Source organism: Carlito syrichta, unplaced genomic scaffold (genome assembly GCF_000164805.1).
Source record: "Carlito syrichta isolate Samal-C Ts95f unplaced genomic scaffold, Tarsius_syrichta-2.0.1 Scaffold142937, whole genome shotgun sequence".
In the NCBI taxonomy this organism is placed as follows: Eukaryota; Metazoa; Chordata; class Mammalia; order Primates; family Tarsiidae; genus Carlito; species Carlito syrichta.
Window position 1 is genome coordinate 142,799 of NW_007087033.1, and position 17,327 is coordinate 160,125.

Sequence of the window (17,327 nt, forward strand, 5' to 3'; positions counted from 1 at the left end):
GGGTCTCGAACCCGCGGGCTCAGGCAATCCACTCATCTCAGCCTCCCAAGGCACGGGATTACAGGCCGAGCCACTGAGAGGCTTTTATTTCAAGGCTATGATATTTCATCATTTTTTGTTTTGTTTTGTTTTTTGAGTTGGAGTCTCACTCTGTTGCTCAGGCCAGAGTGCACAGTGGCACACTCACAACCACCCCAGCAGCGACCTGCTGGGCTCAGGCAATCCTTCTGCCTCAACCTTCCAAGTAGCTAGAACCACAGGTACGTGCTACCACACCCGGCTAATTTTGTGATTTATTGTAGAGATGAGATCTCCCCAAGTTGCCCAGGCTGTTCTTGAACCCGTGGGTTCAGGCGATTCCCTCACCTCGGCCTCCCAAAGTGCTGGGATTACAGGCTTGAGCCACTGCACCCAGCCTCATCATGTTTTTAAGTCTTCTTTTTCACTGCTCAAGGACATGTCATGCAAAGGACAGTCTGTGTAGCCACAACCCTGCATCCCAGGGAATCTGGACCAAGTTCTGCCTGCCCTTGGGCTTGGCGATGGAACCTGGCTCAATCTGAGGGCAGGAGAGTCACTTAAGGACCACTATGGGCATGCTCCTTGAAGCTGGATTCAAAATCCTGAGAGCTGGAGTCAGTTCATCCACATTGGCAGCAACCAGAATCCAAGCTGTTTGGGACTCACACCAAATTCCATAAAATTTGTATTCTTCAATTCTCTGTATTGGTTCCATACTAGTCACCAAGAAAGCGTTAAAAAAAAAAAAAAAATCATTGTGGCCAAGTGTGGTGGCTCACACCTATAATCCTAGCACTTTGGGAGGCTAAGGCAGGAGAATTGCTTGAGCCCAGGAGGTGAAGACTAGCTTGGGCAGCATGGTGAGACCTCGTATCTACAAAAAAATTTTTTTTAAATTAGCCAGGTGTGGCTGTATGTGCCTGCTGTCCCAACCATTCAGGAGGCTGAGGCAGAAGGATCACCTGAACCCAAAAGGTTGAGGCTGAGGCGAGTCGCGATCATACCACTGCACTCCAGCCTGGGTGACGAAGTGAGACTCTGACTCAAGAAAAAAAAAAATCATCAGTTACTAAACCGTGGGCCATTGTCCTCTCTTCCATGGTATGGCTCCCCAGTCAACACAACCTGCTGGCTATTTCAGGGTGGGAGGGGCACCCATGCTTTTCCAGAAGAAAATGTGTTTCACAGCAAAACACAGTTCTCAGCCTCACTCCCTACCCCCATAGGGCAGGATCTTTGATGTAACATTTATACTCCTAACTCCTGTGCCCTCATTAAAAGACAGTGACCACCCCACCCCACGTGGCCCTGAGTAGACACGAGGACACATTCAAAAGATCCCTCAGTACTGAAAGCCATCACAGCAGGGTCTGGACGTACTTGCTGTGGCCACCAACTGCTTTTGGGGCAGCTGAGCATACCTGGCCTCCATGACAGTGACTGGAATTTTCCCCGTGTGCTCAAACACCACGATGGCCTTCTCAACATCCTGAAGCGCTTGGCTGTGGGGCTGGTTCCCATATAGGGAGGATGGGAAAAGAACAGAAGATGCAACAGTGAACAGAAAAGGTCAGCTGCTGGGCTTTCTTGCAGCAGAGACACTGTACAAACTAAAGTAAAAGGCCCACATGACCGGTGCCCCTGGAGTCTGGGGCACTCACATCAGTTCTCTAAACACCCAAGCATGGCAGGTGACACTGGCTGTTTTCTTTTTTTTGAGTTGGAATCTCACTCTGTCCCCCAGGCTGGAGTGCAGTGGCACACTCGGCCACCACAGCCTCGACCTGCTGGGTTCAGGTGATCCTTCCACCTCAGCCTTCCAAGTAGCTGGAATTATAGGCACGCGCCACCACACCCAGCTAATTTTTTTATTTATTGTAGAGATAAGGTTTCACCAAGTTGCCCAGGCTGGTCTTAAACTCCTGGACTCAGGCAACCCTCTCGCCTTGGGCTCCAAAAAGTACTGGGATTACAGTTTTGAGTCACCACGCCCGGCCTGACACTAGCTGTTTTCTACGCTCAGAAAACTCAGCCCTAACAAAGTGGGGCCCTCCTGATGACAGCTCAGCTCCATCAGGAGGGCTCCTTGCTCCTCTATCTGGCTATGAGCCTCCCTGCCTCTCCTTTCTGCTGCGCCCTCTAAAGGGACAAAAGGTTGAAATGAAAGATTTCCAGATAGAAAGGAGTATAGACTTAATTTTTCAGATTTAAAAAAATTAGGAAATGGCAACTTACGAAGAGCAATAAATTTTAAATAGAAAATGGCATTAAATATTTTCACTTAACACTTTAATGTCATCCATAAGTATTCTTAAGCAACTCACAACTTTAAAGTAAGGGTCTTAAAAAGTTAAGAAGGGCCAGTGCAGTGGCTCACGCCTATAATCCCAGTACTTTGAGAGGCAGAGGTGACAGGATTACCTGAGCCCAGAGATTCAAGACTAGCCCAGGCAACATGGCAAAACCTCGTTTCTACAGTAAATCAAAAAAGATAAGCCAGGCTTGGTGGAGTGTGCCTGTGGTACCAGCTACTTGGAAGGCTAAGGCAGAGGGATCTTCTTAGTCCAGCAGGTCGAGGCTGCGGTGGCCATGATGGTGCCACTGCACTTCATCCTGGGTGACAGTGAAATTCCAACTCAAAAAAGAAAAAGTGAGAAGGTTGGTTTTTGATGGTGACATATACACATCATACAGCCATCTGGCTTATGTAAAAATGGTTAACGCTTTTATGTAATTCAGAGAAAAACATGAAAGGCCACCTCTTCCATTCAACCCCTTGTAAACTGAGATCTCCTAAAAGGACAAACTTACTGTAGCACAAGGTATTTCTTCCCTATACACCGTAACTCTGGATGAATGCCATGAACACACAACATGGGGTACCACAGGACAAACAGCCTCGAAATCCCTGACCTAGTGGCATCTGAGGCACACCAGTTACAAGACGTGAAGGCTGCAACTGTCAACTCAAAGAACATTGGGTCTGCACTTGGTGGGCATGACTCTGAGACCCCACAGGGCTGGCCCGAGGCAACATTACCTCTGTGATGTCCACTGCTGATGACAAGTCCTCATAGAGTCCCATGTTTTCTATAGAAACCTTCAGAGAAGGGACAGAACAAGAGCTTGAAACAAAAGCAGGCACATCTCTGTCAGGACAGCCTGAGGAGCAGAAATGAGAGGTGGGCTTGCCTTAAGGTCCGCCAGGCGTGTCTTGGCCAGGGAGACGTAATCCGTGAGGAGGGAGCGGTATCTGGCTGGTACTAATGGCGGGTGGAGGACATGCACCTGAGGACAGACAGCAGAGTGTGGCGACGATAGTGCAGGCACCATTTAAGATGCCAACCTTCACAGCCAGGATGAGCAGAGATGGCCTCCCAGGAGGCTTGTACGTAAGCACAGCACATCATCAGCAAAGCCAAACCCACAACAGAAGGCTATTTCCCCAGGCAAAACATCCAGGAATTTGAATGCAGTTGGTCTCACATGTCTTGGAGTCATGGGGAAGCCAAAGATGTACATGCACAGACCCCACAGGCAGGCACTGGATGGTATACCCGCAGCTCCTCACCCCATGACTTCTTGGCCAAAGGGGGACACCAACCACCACACAAAAGTGGGGTCTACACTGACATCAAGTTTGTGGCACTGGCAGAATGGAGTCAGTGAACCAAAAAGTGCACTTGAGTAGGACACCTGGATGTCTGGACACACTGAGTTTGAGTTCACAAGGAACTGACGACAGGTACCAAGGGGCCTTGTGAGGACCAAGGCCAGGGTGTCGTGCTCCAGGCAAGATGTGTGTTCTGAAGACAGTCAAGTCAGAGAACCAACCAAAGACAACCAGGACACAGGCTGTGGGGGAAGGCGGGGTCTGAGAAGGGTCTCCACGTTCCCAGGACTCTCCCTGCAAAAGTGGGCCATGCTAGAGATGGGTCAGGGAAGGCTAGAGATCCTGTGGTGACCAAACTTCATGGTGACCAAGTCCCTTACTCCTCAGGGTGGGGACTGTGACACACAGAGGGGTTCAGGACAGGAAGATGGGCACCCCAATGCTCTAGTTATCAGACATCGTTTTGCCTTAAAGGACTGCTAACTGTGGCCACAAAAACAGTGCTGCCCGGGGAAGACAGGAACCAGGAATCAGGGCAGGTGGGGAGGAAGGGCCTAGTCCTGGATCCACCTGGTGCTGGGTACACACCTGTCCGTTCTTTGTACATTATACCATATACGCTCTTTGAAATGCAATACAATTTGGGAGCCAAGGTGAGAGGATTGCCTGAGCCCATGGGTTCGAGACCAGCCTGGGCAACATGGTGAGACCTCATCTCTACAATAAATCAAGAAAGATTAGCTGGGCATGATGGTGCATGCCTGTAGTTCCAGCTACTTGAAAGGCTGAAGCAGAAGGATAGCCTCAGCCTAGCAGGTCAAGGCTGTGGTGGCTGTGAGGATGACACTGCCCTCCAGCCTAGGTGACAAAGTCAGACACCGACACAAATAAATAAATAAATAAAATGTAATGCAAATTTCTTTTAAAAAAAAAAAAGGGTGAGACTCAGTTTCCAGGTACTCCACCCCCCAAAAACAAATGCTGGGAGTAATTTTCTGATTAAAAAAAAGTGCTACAATAATTTTTAAAATTATGAATACAGACTTGCTATAAAAAACTCAAACTGTACACTACTGTAAAGTCCTGTTTCTTTTCTTCCACTCTTAGAACTCATGACCATTCAGGTTTTGGGGGTCTATCCTTCCAGATTTTTCCTCTCAAATATAAGAAAGCATTTTTTAAAAGCAAAAATGGGATCCCATGATGCTCACTACAGTCCAGCTTGCTATTCCTGTATATCTGGGTACTAAGACGCCTTCCCACATCTCTGCTTAGACCTGCCTGGCCTTCTTAGTGGCTACAAAACAGATCACTGCACAATGACATGATTTATTTACCCATCTTCTGGACGAGCGCAAGACTTCTGGGCACTTACCACTACAGACATTCACACACTTATCCACACAAATATCCCCACTTACAATGTCTATGTTGTTTCATCATGAACCATTTAGAGAAGGGGAGGGGTGGATCTGGGATGGGCAGACATCCTCAGACTGGGGAGAGGGAGAGAGTCAGAGTGCTGCAAGTAGCTCCTTACCTGCAGGTACCGGGGAGCCTCAAAGGGAACAAGGTCTGACAAGAACTTGAAGAGGAAGACCAGTGCCTTCTTGCTACAGCCGTGGTAGCCACGCGCACTCCCAAAGGAGGCCTATGGAGAGAGAGGCATGAGGTCCGGGATGCAGGAGCCACTCAGTGAGGAGCTGGCACTGTGGGCTGCACCATCCAGGCAGGGTCTGGGCTGCTGCCACAGTGTCTGTCTCACAGACAGAAAGATAAGAGAAATAACCAGCATCCTTAAATATGTGAGCCAAAATTGCTCACATATTTAAGGATGTTACAACTGTGCTTTGACCAAAGAGATGAACATAAAGTTTATTCAGAGAAAAAGTTAAAAATAATTTGCTACAGAAAACAGTAGCCATGGTATCCTGTGTGATCCTTAGGGACACAAAATGTTAAATGCCCTCACGAGGGCTCTTTTTTTGTTTTTGAGTTGGAGCCTCACTCTGTCACCCAGGCTGGAGTGCAGTGGCACACTCACAGCCACCCCAGCATCGACCTGCTGGGCTCCAGCAATCCTTCTACCTCAGCCTTCCAAGTAGCTGGAACTATAGACACATGCCCAGCTAATTTTTGATTTATTGTAGAGACAAGGTCTTGCCAAGTCGCCCGGGCTGACCTCGAACCCATGGGCTCAGGCAATCCACTCGCTTCGGCTGTCCAAAGTGCTGGGATTACAGGCTGAGCCACCAAGCACAGCCACAAGGGCTCCTTACTTGGCAAATACATTCATTTCATCTGATGAAGCCACTTCTGCACACACCTCAACTTCCAAATTTGTCCATGAATGGATAGGTCACCACAAGAGAGGCAGCCAAGGAGGATTAGGCTTCAGAACAATAAACTCCAGGATCACAACAGAACAAGTATGGGGTGTGAGCAAGCAGGGGCAAACCCTTCCAGGGTGGAAAGCACATCTATAGTCTCTACAACAGGATCCTGGTGGAGCCAAGGCTCGAGTGAGTCAGGGCAGGAAGGGGACTTTAAATAGGCATTGGCCCCAAATGCACTGCAAATGAACCTGCAGGGAGAACGTGTACTGGCATGACAACTGAACTTACCCCCAAAACCACACAAAGTCTGTCTCCTGGCCTAGCGTGAGCGATGGAGTGGGACTCCGACTCAAAAAAAAAAAAAAATCGCCAGGCTCGGTGGCTCAGCCTATAATCCTGCGCCTTTGGGAGGCTGAAGTGAGTGGATTGCCTGAGCCTGCAGGTTCGAAACCCGCCTGGGCAGCGAGACCTCATCTCTACAATAAATCAAAACAAAAAATTAGCCGGGCGTGGTAGTGTGCGCCTGTAGTTCCAGCTACTTGGAAGGCTGAGGTGGAAGGATCGCTGGAGCCCGGCAGGTCAAGGGTGAGGTAGCCGGGAGCGGCCACTGCACTCCAGTCTGGGCGACAGAGTGAGACTCCAACTCAAAAAAAAAATTAAAAATAAAATAAAAATAAAAAATTAGCCAGGCGTGGTAGTGTGTGCCTGTAGTTCCAGCTACTTGGAAGGCTGAGGCAGAAGGATTGCCGGACCCCAGCATGTCGAGGCTGTGGTGGCCAAGAGCAACCACTGCCCTTCAGTCTGGGTGAGAGTGAGACTCCAACTCAAAAAAAAAAAAAAAAAAAGAAAAGAAAAAGAAAAATGAAAGAATGTAAACGCTGAGAGATACCTGATTTGTGACCCAAATTCCCTGGGGGACCATTGCACTACAGACAACAAAGCCCTGGTGGGCAGAGACCTTCTCAGAGCATGCAAACAGGAAACAGGGTCTCTGTATCTCACTGTGGACAGAGCAAACGTCAACACTCTCAGTCCAGTGGGAGCCCAGGCCAATGGGGGCAGAGCTGGGGAGAGCTTGAGGTGAGAATGAGCCTTAAGGTAAGAGTAAGGCAACACTGCCACAACCACCACCCTCACCAACACCAACAGACAGCAGCTCAGCCATCCCTTCTCAAATGGCCCCAGGTGGAAACAGGGACAGGTGGCAGAGACAACTGTGCAGGCGCTAGCTGCCCTGGAACTTGAGGAAGGTGAGATTCCTGCAAAGAGGCAACACTTCCTCAGGGTGGTGATGGCAGGCAAACCCAAAACTCCTATGAAAAAACTACAAAGCTCTTTAAACAGAAGGGCACTAACAGAGTAACAACATGCCTGCCCTTCAAAGCTGATGTGCCAAGACACCCTACCCTGTTGGTTCCCCTAAGACTCCCTCAGAAGCTGACTCAATGGTTCTGAGCTGGGACCTGGATCTGTATTTCCAAAGCCCTCTCCAGGTGAGGATGGTGTCTACTCGGGTTTGGAAAGAGCTGCACAAGTTTCCATCAGAGAGAATACTGGGTGTGTTGTAGACAGCAAAGTTAAAGCCAGGTGTGGTAGCTCATGCCTGTAATCCCAGGACTTCAGGAGGTGAAGGCGAGAGGATTGCCTGAGTTCAGGGGTTTGAGACCAACCCAGGCAACTTGGCAAGACTTTGTCTCTACAATAAATAAAAAAATTAGTTGGGTGTGGCAGCACATACCTGCAGTTCCAGATTCTTGGAAGGTTGAAGAGGTAGGATCGCCTGAACCCAGTACAGTAGGTCAAGGCTGTGGTGGCCGTGAGCATGCCACTGCACTCAGCCTAGACAACAGTGAGACTTCAACTCAAAAAAAAAAAAAAAAAAAAAAGAAAGCAAAGGAAAAAGGATGGCGCCATGAGATGACTCTGAAGAAGAATTTGTTTCCGGAGATGCAGCATATTCTGCAAAAGGCAGCAGCCACTCTATCTCCTCTTTCCTACCTGATTTCATGAATTTTCTTATCAAAGAGGGAAAAATGTTCCAACAAGCGAGGCAGAAACCAGGGGAAGGGCCAAGGCCCTGCAAGGAAAAACAGGCTCTCTACGTGCCCAGTAGAAGGCCATGAGAGACACACATGGGGGGCCTGTAGGGGCACTTGGCAAAGCTCCCCCCTAGTTTGTTCACTCATGACAGTGTTAGGTGGGAAGCCCATGGCTCCCGCCTGTTGGGAGACCAGTTGTTAGGGAACCAGCTCACCAGGTCACTTACTTTGAACCAGTCTGCATACGACATGAATGCAGAGGAGCCCTCCAGTGCAGCCTGGCGCACAACCAGAAACGCAGTGACCATGCTGTCCAGATGGTAGCTTTCGAACGCACGGGCCATCAAACGTGCCACCCAGTCTAGGTGAGAACCACAAAGCAGAAATACAATGTGAGCTGTGCTGGGTCACTGAGTGTTCAGCTAGGAGAATGTGTGTACCCAAACATCAATTTCCAAAAGACTACAACAATTTCAGCACCAAACACAACCAGCTTGAGACTTCAACGAAGAAGCAGCACACGGTCCAGCACCTCAGAGAGCAGACAGTGCTCATAGAAGAGCCTGATGGAGAGATCAGAGCTGGGCAGGTACAGGAGGGCTTCATCCCCGGGGCTCAGCCACAACACTGGGTCTCAGCGACCACCAGCACACAAGTCACACCCCCACACACCTTGACAGCAGCACACGGCTCCCATGACAACGCACCGCAAAGTAGTTCCTGTGCTTCTGGGAAGCAGATGACCAGCGTAGACACACAGGAGAGCACGCGCTGCCAGTTAACCTCCTGAGTCTCCAGAACGTCTTGCAAGTGTCCAACTAGTTCCTCTGGACTCAACATCACAAAGAGCTGAAACAAAAGTGCCACTCCCTTCAATGTCAAAGCAAACCACGGTCAGACGGGAGTGGTCCCTCACCTCCTTCCCAAGCCCATAGCCACTGCCCACTACCTATCTGACAGGCTCAGGGGAGGTGGGACATGGAACTTAGCAGTCAGCACCAGGCATCTCTCTACTCTGTGGTGGTCAGTACTAGGCAGAGATAATTCTCCTCATCTCAGGGAAGAGGGGCTTTGCCCAAGTGGCAAGTTCAGTCTCCTGGTCCTGCATAGTGGCCCAGATGTGAACAACCACGTCTCACTAGAAACTTCTGAACCTTCCCATGTACTGTCCTCAGGGTCAGTCTGGCGAGGAAGCAGCCAGTCAGTAATTTTAGACCCTCAACATGTGCGCAGGGAAGTAGGTCTAACACCCCCACCAACACTCACCCTGCGGTACAGAGTGGTGAGTAGAGTGGGCGTCCGTGCAAAGCTCCATTCCCTCTGCATCCGAATGGCATCTGACGCTTCAAAAAAAGAAACAGACAAAAACCTCAAGAGAAGCTGGATGCAGTGGCTCACACCTATAATCTCGGCACTTTGGGAGGCTGCAGCAAGAGGATTGCCTGAGCCCACAGGTTCAAGACCAGCCTGGGCAACATGGCGAGACCTCATCTCTACAATAAATCAGAAACTTCGCCAGGTATGGTGGTGCATGCCTGAGTTCAAGCTACTTGGAAGGCTGAGATGGAAGGATCACCTGAGCCCCAGTCAAGGCTGTGGTAGCCTTGAGGGTGCCATTGTACTCCAGACTGGGTAACAAAGTGAGACTCCGACTCAAAAAAATAACTTTAAGTGGAGATAATCAAGTCATGTTTTAAAGCTTCAATGTGAAAAATTACCTTGTTTCCACTGTATTTTTTTCAATTATTAGTGAAATTCATCATTTCCCTTTTTGTTACCTACGTTCTTTTTGTTATCAGTTCTGTGTCTGGCCTGGTCACTTACTGGTAATTCTTTGCCATGTTCACTATTAGTATTTTCCGGTGTTTCAATTGTATTTTTTTTTTTTTTTAGTTGGAGTCTCACTCTGTTGCCCAGACTGGAGTGCAGTGGCACGCTCCTGGCCACCGCAGCCTCAACCTGCTGGGCTCTGGCGATCCTTCCACCTCAGCCTTCCACGTAGCCAGAACTACAGGCGAGCACTACCAAGCCCGGCTAGTTTTTGATTTATTGTAGAGACGAAATCTTGCCAAGTTGCCCGGGAGGGTCTCGAACCCGCGGGCTCAGGCAATCCACTTGCCTTGGCCTCCCAAAGTGCTGGGATTACAGGCTGAGCCACCAAGCCCAGCCTGCATTTTTATTTTACTATGTTTAAACTTTAAACTGTCAGTAAATCAACCACAGTGACAATGCTGTTCAAAGGACACTAGGCTCGGAGTAAGTGCTGGTCAACTAGGCCAAGCCCTTTGGAAAGCACCTCACAGCACCTGTGGGGAACCATGCCACACATTCCCTGTCCTGCTACGCACATGTATCCCGCCAGGGCACCCACTCTGGAGACACACAGAACACTCGATGAGCAAAGCGTTCATTTCTGCCTTATTTGTGAGAGTGAGAACTTGAAAGCAGGACATCCACTGGGTAGAAGATGATGTCAGAATTGAACACTTAAGAAAACCACATAACTGCTAAAGAAGATGCCTACGGTATAATGATGTTTAAAACCATCATGGTATTACAGTATGATAACTATGCTTTTTAAAACATCTGTATAGAAAAAGACCATAAGAAATGTTTCATGTTAAGGCTGGGCACAGTGGCTAATACCTGTAATAAGCACTTTGAAAGGCCAAGGCAGACCTCATCTCCACAAAAAAACTAAAAAAAGAAATGTTTCATGTTGAAGATATTTCTATTTTGGTGACACTTCTTCTATCTACTCTTAGTTCTTAATTTAAATAACATGCTCAGCTGGGCTCGGTGGCTCAGCCTGTAATCCCCCACCTTTGGGAGGCTGAGGTGAGTGGATTGCCTGAGCCTGCGGGTTCGAGACCCGCCTGGGCAGCAAGACCTCATCTCTACAATAAATCCAAAAAAATCAGCCGGGTGTGGTAGCGCATGCCTGTAATTCTGGCTACTTGGAAGGCTGAGGTTGAAGGATTGCCAGAGCCCAGCAGGTGGAGGCTGCGGTGGCCGGGAGCGGCCACTGCACTCCAGTCTGGGTGACAGAGTGAGACTCCAACTCAAAATAAATAAATAAATAAAGAAAGAACATGCTCCTCTCATATGAAAGGATGTTTAATAATGAAATGTCTTTCTTGGGCTCAAGGTATCTCAGAGCGTTAAACCCCATCCACCTGTCTCAGGGCCCACGCTCTAGCTGAGGAGAGTGCCCCAAAGTGGCCCAAGTCCCTGGTGTCCTTGTCAGAGTGTCATTGAGGTAGCAAGGGGAAACAATCCCCCAACAGGCTGGGCAGACGACTGTGCAGCTTTGGCACCGGGACGTACCTTTCAGCACCGGGTTGTGAGTGAATATCTGCCTCAGAGAGTGACTGAAAAATCTCTTCGGAGAATCCGTGGAGATGATGTGGCAAAGCATGTCTCCACTGAACACGCTGACCCTTGCAAACACAGCAGAACGCAGCCGTCAGGAAAGGGTCCTTCCCCGTCTCCCAGCTCCCATGTCAAAGGACTAAAAGCTCAGCTATGTCCTCCCTTCAAGTAGGAGGTGCTCGCTTGGCCAGGCCTATCTAACCACAGACTTTAAATGAAACCCAAGGCAAGAGATCAGAGACAGGGTAGGATGTGTGGGGTGTGCACAGCGCCCATGAGCAGAGCCACCTGACAGACCTCAGTTCACACTCTGTGAAATGGAACTCATATAGTGTCCTTCACAGGGTTGTGCCACACCTTGAGCAAATAGCCCAGCACATGGCAGCAATGACCGTGACTGAAGTCAGTGCCATCCATGAGGATATGAAAGAAATGGTGGGGACTGGTGTTCCCTGGGCCATCGTGTGAGGGAGCAGGACATTTTGGAGGTGAACAGGGGCACAGAGCCAGGCATCAACGGGGCTTGAGTCTGCCGGTGTGCTGCATCCCAGTCGGCCTACACCGATCACCCTATCCTACCTCAGGGCTTCCTAAGATGTTTCATACCCAGACCCGCACATGACACAACCCGTAACAGTGAAGCACACTTTTTACCTCAGCTCCCCAGAAAATCAAGGGTCCCACCAGCTGAGTGGCCCCAGAATCACACACTCCATGAGGTGCCAGTTGCTGACACTTTGGAAGCATTTAAAATACCTTGGATCCCTCATTTAACAGGAGATCTCATGCCAGGCCTGCCCCAGGGACATACCAGCACCTCACGACCTTGTGAGACGAGGACTCCTCCTGTAGGCCAGCAGCCAAAGCATCAAGTACAACTGATGACAGAAGCCAGGAACAGAGAACAGACCTCAGCACGTTGTAACAGTCCATCTAAAATAATCTCTAAGCATTTCCAGACAATGGATTAATTTCCAGTGCCCTAGAAGGAACTGCATCTATCAAGATTTCTAAGCACGGCCAGGTGCTATGGCTCATGCCTGTCATTCCAGCACTTTGGGAGGCAGAGGTGAGAGGACTGTCTCAGCCCACGGTTCAAGACCACCCTGGGGAACTTGGAAAGACCTTGTCTCTGCAATACATCAAAAAATTAGCTGGGCATGGTGGCTGTGGTTCCAGTTACTTGGAAGGTTGAGGCAGAAGGATCGCTCGAGTGCAGCAGGTCGAAGCTATGGTGGCCATGAGCGTGCCATTACGCTCCAGCCTGGGTGACAGAGTGAGACTACAATTCAAAAAAAAAAAAAAATTTTCTCAGTGCCCTCACTGCTATCGAAATCTGTAAGCCTTAAAAATTAATCAGTGGTTGGGCACGGTGGCTCACGCCTATAATCCCAGTACTTTGGGAGGCCAAGGTGAAAGGATTTCCTGAGCCCACAGGTTCAAAACCAGCCTGGGCAATGTGGTGAACCTCATCTCTACAATAAATCAAGAAAAATTAGCCGAGCATGATGGCGCATGCCTGTAGTTTCAGCTACTTGGAAGGTTGAGGCGGAAGGATCGCCCGAGCCCAGCAGGTTGAGGTTGCGGTGGTCATGGGCATGCCACTACACTCCAGCCTGGATGACAGAATAAGACTGCAACTCAAAAAATAAAAATAAAATAAAAATTAAATTAAATTAATAGAATCATGTAGACAGTAAAACACTTTCCCATTGACCACAGATGAAAGTGGTATCATTTCACAGCTTTGGAAATTAACTCTGCAGTCACTGGTAGCTGAAAGTTAGGATGAGAAGTAGAAGGTGAATTCACACCAAATTACAACCCAAACATGAGCCTTCCAGTACCGGGACTCTGCACAGCAAAACACACCGAGAGATGAAATACTTCCAATGAAATTGCAGAAAATTGCCAGAACGTTAGTAAGCAAAACTGAAATGTTTACAGTCGGGGTCACAGAGCAATCAACTCACAAGTCAGCATCCCCTGCAGCACACCAAGGGCAACCTGTCAGAGGGAACAGAAGTCACCATTACATCATAATCTTCACACGCTTGTATCACACAAAAGATTACTTGTTATTCTAAAGCAAAATAAAAAACTGTCTTTACAATGAAGTCCACCTTTAAAATGCCCTCTTTGACCTAGAAACTATCCCAATACTGCAGAGACCCAGACAGAGTGAAAGCACAGAACTGGCTGGGCACAATGGCTCACATTTATAATCCTAGCATTTGGGAGGCCAAGGTGAGAGGACTGCCTGAGCCCATGGGTTCAAGACCAGCCTGGGCAACTTGGTGAGACCTTATCTCTATAATAAATCAAAAAATTAGTTGGGCCTGGTGGTACACGCCTATAGCCTCAGCTACTTGGAAGGTTGAGGTGGAATGATCACCTGAGCTCAGCAGGTAGAGGCTGCGGTGGCCATGAGTGTGCCATTGCACTCTAGTCTGGGCGACAGAGTGAGACTCTGACTCAAAAAAAAAAAAAGGTGGAGAACTTTCTGGAATCACCTGCAGTGGTACCCCACAATTTTTCTTGGCATAGCCTGAGGCTGTGCGCCCGGGCCTGGACAGAACTCTGGCCCCTACAGGCACTTGGTAAATATGAGTCATGAGCATTCTGCTGATGTTCTCTCAGCATACGACCCAGTGTGGAGAGCTCCCATGCCCTCTTGTTAAGAAAGCACAGGCCTGGTGGTTTCTTTCGCCCAGGCCCGCTCTGGCATGTCTCCCTTTCTTTTCCCTCTTCTCTAATAAACTTTGTTTTAAAACTTAAAAAAATAAAAAAGACTAAAGACACCTAAAGACGTTTGCCCTCAGGTCCTCCGGAACCAGAAGACAGAGGTGAGATGTCACCACCTATGTCCATTCCTCATAATCACTGGACTTGAGGCATAATGGTACTCAGGAGTGTCTAATGACAGAAAAATAAATTGGATTTCCTCATGAAAGCTTACCAACTGTAATGTAGGACAAAATGTTAGTCACTGGTACAGGGAAAAAACTTGGGATGTACCACTCAAAGCAGTCTACAAATTTAACACAATTCCTATCAAAATACCACTAACATTCTTCACAGAAATTTTTTTTTAAATCCTAAAATTTGTATGGAACCAAAAAAGAGCCCAAATAGCCAAAGCAATCCTGAGAAAAAAGAACAAAGCCGGAAGCATCACATTATCAGACTTCAAAGTATATTACAAGGTATAGGAACCAAAACAGCATACTGGTATAAAAACAGACATACAGACCAATAGAACAGCATAGAGAACCCAGAATTAAATCCATGTATTTACAGCCAACTGATTTTCAACAAAGATGCTAAGGATACTCATGGGGCAAGAAACAGTCTCAGCCAGGCTCAGTGGCTCAGACTGTATGTAATCCCAGTACTTTGGGAGGCCAAAGTGAGTGGATTGCCTGAGCCTGTGGGTTTGAGACCACCCCAGGCAACTTGGCAGGAACTCGTCTCTACAATAAATCAAAAATTAGCCAGGCATGATAGTGTGTGCCTGTAGTTTCAGATACTTGGAAGGCTGAGGTGGAAGAATTGCTGGACCCCAGCAGGTCAATGCTGGTGTGGCTGTGAGCATGCCATAGCACTCCACCCTGGGTAGCAGTGAGACTCCAACTCAAAAAAAAGTGGGCAGCAGGGCTCAGTGGCTCAGCCTGTAATCCTGCACCTTGGGAGGCTGAAGTGAGTGGATTGCCTGAACCCACAAGTTCGAGACCCGCACAGGCAACTTGGTGAGACCTCATCTCTACAATAAATCAAAAAGTTAGCCAGGTGTGGTAGCACGCGCCTGTAGTTCCAGCTACTGGGAAGGCTGAGGTGGAAGGATCTCCGGAGCCCAGCAGGTCGAGGATGCAGTGGCTGGGAGCGGCCACCGCACTCCAGTCTGGGCGACAGAGTGAGACTCCAACTCAAATAAATAAATAAATAAATAAATAAAAGTGAGCAAATGACCTGAATAGACATCTTTCAAAAGAAGTCATACACACAGATCAAAACCACAATGAGATGTCATCTCACCCAAGTTAGAATGGCTGTTATACAGAGAAAAAGAGAACGTTATACATTGTTGGTGGGAATGTAAACTAACACAGCCACTACAGAAAACAGTATGGAGGTTCTTTAAAGACCAAAAATTGAACTAACATGTGATCTAGCAATGCCATGGCTGGGTATATAGTCAAAGGAAAGGAAATCAATATGCTGAAGAGACATCTGCACGCCGCCACTCCCCCCCGCATGTTTACTGAAGCATGATTCACAATCACTAAGATATGGTATCAATCCAAGTGTCCATCAACAGATGAACGGATAAAGAAAATGTAGCATATATACACAATGGAATACTACTCAGCCATTAAAAAAGAGTAAAGTGCTGTCATTTGCAAGCAACATGAATGGAATTGAAGGTCATTATGTTAAGTGAAATAAGCCAGGCATAGAAAGACAAACGTCACATGTTTTTACTCAAATGGAAGGAAGTAAAAAGTGGACTTCATGGATGTAGAGAGCACAGTGATAGTTACCAGGGGCTAGGAAAGAGTGTGGGGGAGTGAAGAGAAGTTGGTTAAAGGGTATACATTTCTAAATAACTAGATGAAAAGATCTGAAATGCTCCCAACATAAATGATAAATTTTCAAGGTGATGGATATCCTAAATACCCTGATCTGATCATTACTCTCCACACATGTAACAAAGCATCAAGTATCAACAGAAACAAGCACATGGGTACATTTAGAAGCTTCCAGGGGGTTGCTCTTCAGGCTGCTGTCCATCCTCATAGTGAAGCCAACTTTTCAGACTCTTCACTGTATTTTTTTCCTCCTACCTGGGGCATCTTTTCAGGCTCCAAAGTTCTTGAATCCGAGTTCTGAAATCCCATCGAAACAAACAACTGCACAAAATCTGAAAAACCAAAGCACTTATATACATCATGGTCTCCCAGCAGGTGTGAACTGCACAGACCATCCATTTCAGAGGGTGAGTATCCCTATGGCTTAGACTAACCAGGGTCCGTGTGAGCTGCCCGGACACTCTGCTCCTAGCCCAAAGGAGCTCTGCAGAGGCCACTGCCCACCTGACCCAGGTACACAAGGATTCACCAAACCCAACCAACCAGAGCCCCAACGAAGCAGATTTCTCTTCTTGCCATTCTACCTGAAAGGGAAACACTTATAATGAATCAAGTTCATATACCAAGGATTCTTTTCTCTTAAACAAAAAAGTAGCTTCCAAGAGCCTGTCTCTACCACCAGCCGCAGAGGGAGATGGAAGCATCACTCTCTGAAGAGCGAGGCGGGAGATGAACTCACATCCTGTTAAAAAATCAGGAGTAAAAGGATTGAAATGAAAGGTTTTCTGTCTAATCTCCAACTTAAACTGAATCTATCTGTAATCACATTACAGGAGCTCAAGAATCCTAAGTAGCTCATGCCATCGAAAAGTTTTAGGAAAAACAAATGTGTCTTTTGTAAAGAACCCCACACACTACCCGTAAAGAACATTCCACTTCTCATCTAATGTTTACTTGTAGGTGTCATTCCTCATGGGTTACTCTAAGGGAAAGAGGTGTGGAAACACCTGTACAAGTGTCAGCTTACTGGAATCTCCACACTCATTCAAGATAAATGCAACCCCAGGACAATAGCACACTGAGAGGACGTCACACTTGATTCTCACGGCCATGTGTGTAGGAAGTCTGTTCTGCTTCCCATGGCTTTTCATGGCAAAAGGCATTCCCACTGATCAAAACAAGCTTTACCAAAGAATCTGCCTGTCGTCACAAACTTACCAGAAAGCATCGCCTTGGCGACATCTGAGTACGGACAGGACGCTTCCAGCTGTTCACATAGAAGACACAGGTTTCTGAAGAGCCACGTCCCCATGGCCTGCATGTCAGGATGGCTGCAGACACACAGATGCATGGCTCA

General features: G+C 47.9%; 1 protein-coding gene across 1 annotated transcript in view; it reads right to left on the bottom strand.

Moving 5' to 3' along the window:
* Positions 1 to 17,327, bottom strand: part of FANCA (Fanconi anemia complementation group A) — a 71,184-nt gene that overhangs the window by 39,681 nt on the left and 14,176 nt on the right. Inside the window, exons 7-18 of the mRNA XM_008050038.1 lie at positions 17,189 to 17,301; positions 16,226 to 16,302; positions 13,355 to 13,388; positions 12,193 to 12,259; positions 11,337 to 11,449; positions 9,276 to 9,352; positions 8,717 to 8,858; positions 8,237 to 8,370; positions 5,175 to 5,285; positions 3,214 to 3,309; positions 3,062 to 3,121; positions 1,443 to 1,531 (exon numbers count right to left, since the gene is read on the bottom strand). Of these exons, the coding sequence (XP_008048229.1) occupies positions 1,443 to 1,531; positions 3,062 to 3,121; positions 3,214 to 3,309; positions 5,175 to 5,285; positions 8,237 to 8,370; positions 8,717 to 8,858; positions 9,276 to 9,352; positions 11,337 to 11,449; positions 12,193 to 12,259; positions 13,355 to 13,388; positions 16,226 to 16,302; positions 17,189 to 17,301 (1,113 nt within the window). The remainder of the gene's footprint in view (positions 1 to 1,442; positions 1,532 to 3,061; positions 3,122 to 3,213; positions 3,310 to 5,174; positions 5,286 to 8,236; positions 8,371 to 8,716; positions 8,859 to 9,275; positions 9,353 to 11,336; positions 11,450 to 12,192; positions 12,260 to 13,354; positions 13,389 to 16,225; positions 16,303 to 17,188; positions 17,302 to 17,327) is intronic.